Consider the following 10981-nt stretch of genomic DNA (forward strand, 5'->3'; position numbering starts at 1 on the left):
ACCACAGCAGTCAACTACTATCTAGGTACAGTAGCTGTTTATCTGTCTAGCACATTCACTAATTAACAAGCAATTTAGCTAGCCAGATATGCCAGATATCAGTCTAAATATCACTTATAATAAATCTGATTTGACCATGGCTTTAGATTCTGTAGTTCTGCAAGCAACTGAGCAGCTTGCCCCCCTCAGACTCACATCTGCGCATTTAATACCAACAAATCGGGAAAAATAGCGCACATACTCCTGTAACTACGGTAAATGGGGGACAGTTGTACAGCGGTGTTACATCTTTGCAACTTGAATCAATCGCGTTATTGTGTTTCAGAATGAGGTAAGAGATGGTGATGTGGCAGACGGTATGGATTGAGCCCATCATTTCGAAAAACATAATTTATGTGTTGCATTGATTATAACCTTTAGCGATCTATAAGTGTATAGATGCAACTCGATTAACCGTATGGCTTGGTTTTGTTTCGAACGTTCAACCGGTGTTTCTATCAGGTTATTTTACGGAATAGTTTGACCTTCTGGACCGGCATAAACTATGACGTTCACCCATAAACTCTAAAGGAAGTTAATGCGTGACTGTTTCCTTACGCAAAGAAAGTGTACGTTTATCAAATCAAATGTATTTGTCACATACACATGGTTAGCAGATGTTAATGCGAGTTTAGCGAAATGCTTGTGCTTCTAGTTCTGACAATGCAGTAATAACCAACGAGTAATCTAACCTAACAATTCCAAAACTACTAACTTATACACACAAGTGTAAAGGGATAAAGAATATGTACATAAAGATATATGAACGAGTGATGGTACAGAACGGCATAGGCAAGATACAGTAGATGGTATCGTACAGTATATACATATGAGATGAGTAATGTAGGGTATGTAAACAAAGTGGCATAGTTTAAAGTGGCTAGTGATACATGTATTACATAAAGATGCAGTAGATGATAGAGTACAGTATATACTGAAATAACTAATTGTTCAGACTATATTAGGCTATGCAGGCCATAGTCTACTTTGTGCCTTTATCTGCGTGGAGCTACGGAGAGACAAGCATGAGGAGGTATCAGTCAGTCGATCGGCTACCAGTGTAAATCAGAGGAAGATAAGAGGACAATCGTATATGTTGTTGACAAAACTAACGTTCTATAACGTTTCACCCTCCTGCACATACCTCATGCTATAGATCACAGAGTTAAGTTAGTGTGACTTCACACACACCCCCGACAGATAGGTGATCATTTTCTATTTATTTAACCTTTAGTTAACCAGGCAAGTCAGTTAAGAACACTTTCTTATTTACAATGGGCGGCAGGGTAGCCTAGTGGTTAGAGCGTTGGACTAGTAACCGAAAGGTTGCAAGTTCGAATCCCCGAGCTGACAAGGTACAAATCTGTCGTTCTGCCCCTGAACAGGCAGTTAACCCAGTTAACCCCTAGGCCGTCATTGAAAATAAGAATTTGTTCTTAACTGACTTGCCTAGTAAAATAAAGGTAAAAAAAAAATGACGGCTTATACCGGGCACACTTGGATGACACTGGGCCAATTGTGCGCTGCCCTATGGGACTCCCAATCACAGCCGGTTGTGATACAGTAGGAAGGTTAGAGAAACATTTGTCTCTAAGGTATGATCTATATCTCTCCATCAGGCTGTCCCTCTGTTGTTCCATGAGGTGAAATGTTTAGAACCATTACAGATAGAAACAGTTAATTTAGCTGACTAACATGATCACACCTGTTCTACAATATACATAATACATATCGGTGAACATTCTGTAAAATGGCTTCCTCCTGACCTTTACACCTGACCCCCAGGCTCTGCTTGCTGGCCCTGTTGCTGCTCCTGGTCACAGGAAGTGATGTCACAGCATCAGAGGAGGACAGGAAGCCCAACTTCGTCCTGATGATGGTGGACGACCTTGGCATTGGGGACATTGGTTGTTACGGCAATGACACCATCAGGTAACGGAGGCAACCAGGCAATCTGCAGCCTTCCCAAAAACAACTACAGTTTTGAGTTTATAACACTTGCTTCCTCTCACTCTCTCTCTCTCTTTTTTTTCTCTCTCTCGCTCTCTCGTTCTCAGGACTCCTAATATCGACCGTTTAGCAGCAGAGGGAGTGAAGTTGACTCAGCATATAGCTGCCGCTCCTCTCTGTACACCCAGTAGAGCTGCCTTCCACACAGGACGCTACGCACTGCGCTCAGGTAGCACACAAGTATACATGTAACACACACACACATGTACAAAGACAATATTGGAAGCATTAGAGGAGTTATTGGAATTAATGGTGTGTGTGTGTGTGTAGGTCTGGGCAGTACAGGGCGTGTGCAGGTGTTGTTGTTTCTGGGAGGTTCTGGGGGTCTACCCCCCACTGAGACCACCTTCGCTAAGAGACTACAGGAGCAGGGATACACCACCGGACTAGTGGGTAAGAGAGAGAGACACACACACACACACTAACCCACACACACACTAACACACTGATGTGTACCTGTAGGTAAATGGCACCTGGGTGTGAACTGTGAGCTTCGAGGGGACCACTGCCACCACCCCAACACACACGGCTTCAGCTACTTCTACGGCCTGCCTTTCACCCTGTTCAATGACTGTAGACCAGGGGAGGGGAAGGATGTACTAGCTGACCTGCAGAACACACTGTGGCAGCTAACAGTACTGGGGGCCCTGGCCCTGCTCAGCCTGGTAGGGTCCAATGACTCCTTATTCCACATGACAAAGTATAATGTCTGTTCTACATACTCTATCTCTATCTGAGTGCCTCAAACAGTTCACTGGCCTTGATGATAATGATTCAAATGGTTTTATGAAAGTCTTGTGGGTGTGTCTAACTCCTCTCTCCCTGTCTGTAGGTGTGTGTCCGTGTGTGTGGTCTGCTTGAGGTGAGTGTGTCCGTCATCGTGGCGGTGACTTTTCTGAGCCTACTGGCGTTCAGTGTGTGGTTCGTGCCCTTTGAACTCCTGATGACCTGGAACTGCATCATCATGAGGAACCAGGAAGTGGTGGAGCAGCCCATGGACCTAGACACATTATCACAAAAACTACTGGGAGAAGCCCAAGGCTTCATAGAGAGGTCAGAACAGTCAATCAATCAATCATTACATTTTTAGAGATTTTCCCCACATAGGTATAGCCAATCTAGTATGTTCAGGGTAAAGGCTAGGGGTCAGTATTGGGTGAGCGTTCAAAGCTTGTTTGTGTGTTGGATAGGAATGCTGACAGACCGTTCCTCCTGTTCTTGTCTCTGGCCCACGTACACACTCCTCTGTTCTCCTCTCCTGGCTTTGCTGGGAAGAGTCGCCATGGTCTCTATGGAGACAACGTAGAGGAGGTGGACTATATGATAGGTGAGCGGTTTGTGTGTGAAAGCTCTGACCAATAACACATTGATATATTAGAATGTTTATTATGTTTACGATGTGTATTAATGATCTTACTATGATTTATATGCTCTCAGGTTGTATGACTGAAGCAGTGGACAGGTTGGGTCTGGCCAACAACACTCTGTTGGATTAGAATGAGTTCTGTTTCTGATGTGTATTAATGATCTTACTATGATTTATATGCTCTCAGGTTGTATGACTGAAGCAGTGGACAGGTTGGGTCTGGCCAACAACACTCTGTTGGATTAGAATGAGTTCTGTTTCTGATGTGTATTAATGATTGATCTTCTGTCAGGTCGTATGACTGAGACAGTGGACAGGTTGGGTCTGGCCAACAACACTATGATGTATTTCACCTCTGACCACGGTGGCCATATTGAAGACGCAGATGAACGAGGACAGAAAGGAGGCTGGAATGGAATCTACAAAGGTAACAACCAATCAAATAGAGCCATTTTAGCAATCAGGAAAAATTAAACAGATGTGAAAAACATTGATTGTCTCCTCCTCTCATACAGGTGGGAAGGCGATGGGTGGATGGGAGGGTGGTATCAGGGTGCCAGGTATATTCCGGTGGCCTGGCAGGCTGCCAGCAGGCAGAGTGTTTGACACACCCACCAGTCTCATGGACCTCTACCCCACACTCACACACCTGGCCGGCGCAACACACAGCGACAGGTACGTGTGTGTGTGTGTACTTGTTGTGTGTGTGTACTTGTTGTGTGTGTCTGCCTATCCTCATGTCTGTATATTCCAGGTTGTTAGATGGCTATGATCTGATGCCTGTGCTAGAAGGAAGGACCGAGCGGTCGCAGCATGAGTTCATGTTCCACTATTGTGGTGCTTACCTCAACGCAGTTCGCTGGCACCCACCTGGGAGTGAGTACACACACACTACTATACACTACAACACACACCATCATCTGTCTCATTACATGTTTGTCTCCCCAGGTGAGTCAGTCTATAAGGTCCACTTCTTTACCCCTAACTTCTCCCCACCGGGCGCTGGCGGTTGCTATGACACCAAGGTTTGTTCCTGTCATGGAAGTTATGTGACACACCACAGCCCCCCATCGTCTTTGACCTTCGCACTGACCCCTCTGAGTCCCGCCCCCTGACCCCAGACACTGAGCCACGCTACCAGGAAGTTCTACAGCAAACTGCCAGGGCCGTGGAGCAGCACCGGGCCACCCTCACACACTCACACCCCTCACACACACAACCAGACACACACTCTCCTCAGTCCGAACCTGTTCTCAACCAGCTGTCGTGGGAAAAGATTCTGTGGCGTCCATGGCTGCAGCCATGCTGTGGAACATTCCCCTTCTGTGGCTGTACGGAGAACACTACATCTACTCTGGCCTAACACACACACCTCTGGCAGAGAAATGTGAAGAGAAAGATGAGGAACATAAAACTATGAAGAAATTTTAATGGATCAACTGCTTTTTAAAATATTTATAATATTTTTCAGACTAAGTTTTCAATGATGTCTAGACAATTGTACAGAGCTATATGAAATATGGTAATAATTTGATCAAAGATCATTTATGTTTTGATATCTGGACCAATCTTGTAATTTGCAATATTGATTTTGATAGATTTGTATTTTTATAACCTAAACAGTCTGAACAATCTGTTTCTTCTTTGAAGTTTGTAACTGTACAGTATGCTCCTGTCAGTTACTGCTCTTCACCACATGGTGGAGCCAGCTCCCTGGAATAAACATTCCTTTCTGCTGCAGTACATGTATGGTCTCCTTTTTTGATCTAGTTCAGCTGCGTCTATGCTTACCTGGAACTGAACAGGATTAGGTCCCAGTAGTCTGGAGTGTCTAACAATCCACTGAATCACAGTAGCTTTGCTATTACAGGCCACGGTTACTGAGTTGGCCAAGGTTATGGCCTGTGAGAGCTTTGAGAGCTATGCTCTGTAGGTGGATCTTAGTACCACCAGGTGGCACTGCAGCCACGTGTATCAGAGACAAACAGCACCATAGACGTCAGTACAATGTGCATGCTGTACAGTAATCAGTAGGAGAATGTTTCATCTGTGGTAATGTGTGGACCCACTGACTTCCAACTGTTCATTGGTGTGTGTATTTTATGAATGTGATGGAGGCAGTGCATCTGATATTGTTGTGGTGATGACAAGTTTTATCCTACTCTACTGTGAGGACAGGAGACCAATGATATTTTTCTTCTGATAAGATTAAAATCTCATCTCGATTCTGTTAATCCTTCAAGATATTCTCTGTTCTGTATTAAATTATAATTTCGGGATTCTTTGAGTGTTCTAAATCACACTGACATGAATGGCTCTCTACCTCAATCACAGCCACGACTGCTCTTATCTAAATAAACAGACCACAGTCATTGTGAAGTTATACTAGAAGATACTAGGCTCTTGTTAGGTATTTTTAGGGTCTCTGTGTCTCTGGCCAGCCAGGCTTTCTCCTGCCTATTGTTGCTCCCTGGTCAGTCATCTTCACTCATTGTGTTCATGAATCAGCCCTGTGGTCATTGGGCCAAGCCTGGCAGAACTGATCACTGGCCAGCGGCATGACTCAGTGCTTCATGTCCATATTTCTCTAGCCTAGTCTGACCTGGACTGGAAGAAACCCTTCGGTCAGCACCGGCCTACCTCGACTGTAACCACTGGTTCTATCTGCTGTCTTTTAGGTCACTGGCCCTTTAACGGCTTGAAACCATAAAGCATCTTTACTGGTGTGTTTCCCAACTCTGGCTGCTCTATAGAATTTGAAAGGCTGTGGCAGGAGAGCCACAGGAATTAAATCACTTCCATACATCCAGAGCATGAGGCATAGGGTTCGTTCCAGTGAGAAACAAATGTTTGGCAGCAGAGTTCAGTAGTACTGTGGCTTCTAAAGGTCTCTGTAACTCTGGCTTGAGTCAGAGACCAGAGTTTGGTAAAGTAATCAATATAGAATGAGAGGAGTGACTGAACAATAGCAGAGCAACTGAAGGCTATCACATTAACATTTGATTGGCTTTAAGACATGGATTTGACCAAACCAGATACAGGATCAAGGGAAACACAGGCTTTTAATTGCAGACAGTTAAACCGGTTTGTCTCTTTCAAAACAACTCCATCATGCCAAATGCTAAAGAGGGATGGATGGAGGCCACTTAGGCCTGATAGACTCACAGCAATGGCTTCCATGCCGCCTGCAAACCTAAACACACACACACACTATATGGAATAACTTGTCTTCCTTGCTTTTGGGCAGTGTTCCAGTGTTGTTTGGGATAATGGAGCAAGTTTAAGCTAAAGTGTTTCATGGTTGTAATTTCACACAGGGCTGCTTCCATATGGATCTCTGGCTCTGAACTGATATACTGACAACTCACCCAAACTCCACTCAACCCTCTCTCCCCTGGACTCCTCTGTTTTTCCCACCCCCGCCACTTATCTTCCAACATCCCTTAATCTCCCCTCCCTCCCCCATCCTCCACCTGCCTCCCCAGTCTGCCCTGGCATCAGGAGTGAGAGTGTTCAGTCAAAAATCTGCTGTGGACTCAGAAATGTTCTGCCAAATGGTCAATAACCCAACAGTCAGCCAAATCCACACAGATGGCTTTTAGTCAGTGCTTGGGTGGAGTCATTCAGTCATGTAGTGTCTTACTGGACTCTGGCACTTCAGAGGGACTCAGTATAAATGACTACACTTAGTCCATTGTCCTCTGGCTACGGCTTCCTATTCCCTATACAGTGCAGTGCAGGACTTTTGTCCAGAGCCCTACTGTATGATTTGTCCTATACTTCTCCATATACTGCATCCTGCTCCCAGTCCCCTTTTAACCAGAGGAATGATGACATGTCTATACTCTGAGAATCGACTGTAAGGCCTGACCTCAGTGGAAATGCTGACACCATGTTCTCCTGAAGGGGAGAGAGAGGTAAGAAAGGGGGAGGGGGGAGAAAGAGAGGGGGGGATAAGAAAGAAAGACTGTCTCTGTACCCAGCATGTGGCCAACCCGCTAGCTTAGTTTGGTGGAACTATTCCAAAAGAATACAGTCCATTCCATAAAAATGTGTACGTTTTATTGTCACACACCAGATAGGTGCAGTACATTGCGCTAAATGCTTCTGAATATGTTGCCTTATAGTTTGTCAGTACTGTCTAATAAATTGGACATCTTCGGTCAATTTATGGTTGTAAGGATGGTGGAGTTAGCACAGCTCTCTGTGTTGGTCCAGGCTAAATGATTCCTGTGTGATAATGCTCCAGGGTTAGACCACTGAAACACTCAGCTGGAGAGCTTTCATTCTGTACCCCTAGTTCACCCTAGTGTGTGTGTGTTTCTCTTCTTTAGTTTCTGTTCTAACCCTCGAAATCCCTCTCAGTCCCTCTCTGTATGTATTTGTGTGTATGTTGGTTTTAGGGATTTGACTTTGTATGCAGTTGTGAGAATACGTGTGGTTAAATATTGTGATGTGATATGATGTGTAGTGATGTGAGGATGTGTTGTTGTATTGGGAGATAGGCGGCCCATCTGTTCAGCATTATCATACTCTTTACAGGGGACCCAGCCTGTGACTGGCAACAGGGCTTTAAGTGAGCGTGTGTGTGTGTGTGTGTGTGTGTGTGTGTGTGTGTGTGTGTGTGTGTGTGTGTGTGTGTGTGTGTGTGTGTGTGTGTGTGTGTGTGTGTGTGTGTGTGTGTGTGTGTGTGTGTGTGAGAGAGACCCGTCAAAGCAGTACCCCATCTGCTGCACGTCCCATATTCCAGGCACACACATGCACGCTGATTAATTACCATGCCCTCACCCCACACAGCTTACAAACACAGGAAGTATTGACAGAGGTGGGGCCTGATGAAGGACAGATAACTGCACTGGTCTGGCTTTAACGCACGCACCAACACACACATACACACAGTCTACTGCAGTAATGCAGCTATACAGTTTCTGCATTCCTAAACACGCTGGGTCAATAATTGTGTTCAATTGGCCAGTGCTCTACAGGGGAAAGAGGTGCACTATGGGTGTGAGAATACAACGCCGTCAGCCACAGGAAATACAAAAAGTAAATGACCGTGTCAAGCAGCCTCAGCCATATCTCTAGTTCTTTCTTTTCTTAGTTTATAGCTTTAGCACATTGTACAACCACTATGGTCAAAGCACATTTCATTCCACTTAATGCTAAGGGCTGGTTTTACACAAGACTGATGTTTCAGAAGGTAAATGACAGAATTACAGTTCTGTTTTTACCCACCCACCCCCACCCCCCTCCTTCTTGGTCCCCACATATGCTATTGCTAATCAGCCAGTGATTTCCCTATGCAGCCATCCCCTCCTCCTCTTCTCTCCATAACCCCCAGACATCAAAGCCCTGTCAGCGACCATGATGTCATCAGGAACTGTGTCCAATAGGAAACATCCTGGAAATAGTAAATGGAAACAGTTTCCTGTAGGGGTTCCCTATGGGCCACTTCTACCTACTACCCCAGGCCTGTCCCTGTCTGTTTATGTGTTTGTGAATGTATGTGTGTGTTCATCCCTGTTTCTATCATGAATGATCCCAGCTTTGAGAGGGAAGGACAGAGAGGGAGAAACATAAAGACAGCAAAAGATGGAAAGGTTGAGAGAGAGGTTCTGGGTCGTGGGTTGTGTTTCTGGGAATCATTGCGATAAGATCGTAACAACATCTGCAGGGGGGGACACTAGATGGGGAGAGGGGAAGAGAGGGTGGTCACTTATCAGTAACAGTAACCCTGGGACTGCTGTCCCTACCATTCATCTCTCTGACAGACATACTGTAGTCCACTCTGACATACTGAACCTGTCCTGTCTCCTGCAGGTCAGACCTGCCTTTATCTGATGTAGAGCTATATTGCAACAGCTGGTTAGTCTTTTTAAAACAATGTCGGCCTCATCTGATCTGAGAGCAGTCATTTGAGACACGCAGAAGGACAGCTTTCTTGATCCTACAGAGATGATGACAATCTGCTGATTCTCCTCTGTCTCTCAGCCTTTTCCCTGGCCGTGGGGAGTGACACCACTTAGTATGAGGTAACATTGTTATGAGAAGTCTTCTTCTAACTGTAAATCACCAAGCACACGCCATATCTATGTGAAGATGAACCAACTGAACAGAGAGGGTTGGTAGGACTGCTCTGTCTACTAGTTGAAGCCTTTACCAGCAGTCTGAGAGGCTGTCAAACAACATAATATTCTCACCAAAACATCTGATTGATTCTAGGTGGGTGGATGAGACTGCAGGAGGTTGAAAATGGGAGAGAGAGGTGTGATGGAGTGACAGTGAGGACAGGAGAGGGTCTGAGATGAGGAGAGGAAGTAGGATGATGAGAGGAAAGAGGAGAGGATGAGGAGGCAGGCGTGTCAGAAAGACAGACCGGCTGATGACATCTACCCGAGACGAGCCTGGGCCAAAAAGAGCAGATAGGTGGAGGGAGAGAGCGGGATGGAGAGAAAGGGTTTGGTGGTAAGGTCTTTCTGTTATGAAACTCAGAGGCAGATGGTCCTCCCCCCTCCTCTTCTTTTACTGTCCTTACCTCTTCCTCTCTCTTCCATTGGGCCTTTCTCTTTTTTGGTCTTCCTTTCTGTCTTTCTTTGTATCTGTCTGTACATCTCTCCATGTTTCTCTATGAGTGATTTAGGGTTGGCACACCTGTTTGGGAGTGAAAATGGGAGAACTACAATTACTGTAACTTTGGACTTAACTGTCTCCTCTCCTGACTGGACTGTCTCCTCTCCTCTCATTCCTGTACTGTCTCCTCTCCTGACTGTACTCTCTCCTCTCTTGACTATACTGTCTCCTCTCCTGACTGTACTGTCAAATCTCCTGACTATAATGTCTCCACTCCTGACTATAATGTCTCCTCTCCTGACTATAATGTCTCCACTCCTGACTATAATGTCTCCTCTCCTGACTGTACTGTCTCCTCTCCTGACTATAATGTCTCCACTCCTGACTATAATGTCTCCTCTCCTGACTATAATGTCTCCTCTCCTGACTATAATGTCCTCTCCTGACTATAATGTCTCCTCTCCTGACTATAATGTCTCCTCTCCTGACTATAATGTCTCCTCTCCTGACTATAATGTCTCCTCTCCTGACTGTACTGTCTCCACTCCTGACTGTACTCTCTCCTCTCCTGACTGTACTGTCTCCTCTCCTGACTATACTGCCTCCTCCACTGACTGTACTGCCTCCTCTCCTGACTATAATGTCTCCACTCCTGACTATACTGCCTCCTCCACTGACTGTACTGCCTCCTCTCCTGACTATAATGTCTCCACTCCTGACTATAATGTCTCCTCTCCTGACTGTACTGCCTCCTCTCCTGACTATAATGTCTCCTCTCCTGACTATAATGTCTCCTCTCCTGACTATAATGTCTCCTCTCCTGACTATAATGTCTCCTCTCCTGACTATAATGTCTCCTCTCCTGACTATAATGTCTCCACTCCTGACTATAATGTCTCCTCTCCTGACTATAATGTCTCCTCTCCTGACTATAATGTCTCCTCTCCTGACTATAATGTCTCCTCTCCTGACTATAATGTCTCCTCTCCTGACTAT

At 45.4% G+C, this 10981-nt stretch overlaps 1 protein-coding gene across 1 annotated transcript; it reads left to right on the plus strand.

The window, feature by feature from the left end:
• The first annotated feature begins 250 nt into the window (after positions 1-250).
• Positions 251-5155, plus strand: arsh (arylsulfatase H). The gene is given in 12 exon segments (XM_029659287.2): positions 251-331; positions 1825-1971; positions 2097-2218; positions 2320-2442; positions 2512-2714; positions 2882-3102; positions 3240-3376; positions 3708-3842; positions 3931-4090; positions 4170-4291; positions 4364-4474; positions 4477-5155. Coding segments are annotated over 12 exon segments (1788 nt in total). The 5' UTR covers positions 251-326; the 3' UTR covers positions 4779-5155.
• Positions 5156-10981: the final 5826 nt, after the last annotated feature.

Source organism: Oncorhynchus nerka, linkage group LG1 (assembly GCF_034236695.1).
Source record: "Oncorhynchus nerka isolate Pitt River linkage group LG1, Oner_Uvic_2.0, whole genome shotgun sequence".
Taxonomy (NCBI): domain Eukaryota; kingdom Metazoa; phylum Chordata; class Actinopteri; order Salmoniformes; family Salmonidae; genus Oncorhynchus; species Oncorhynchus nerka.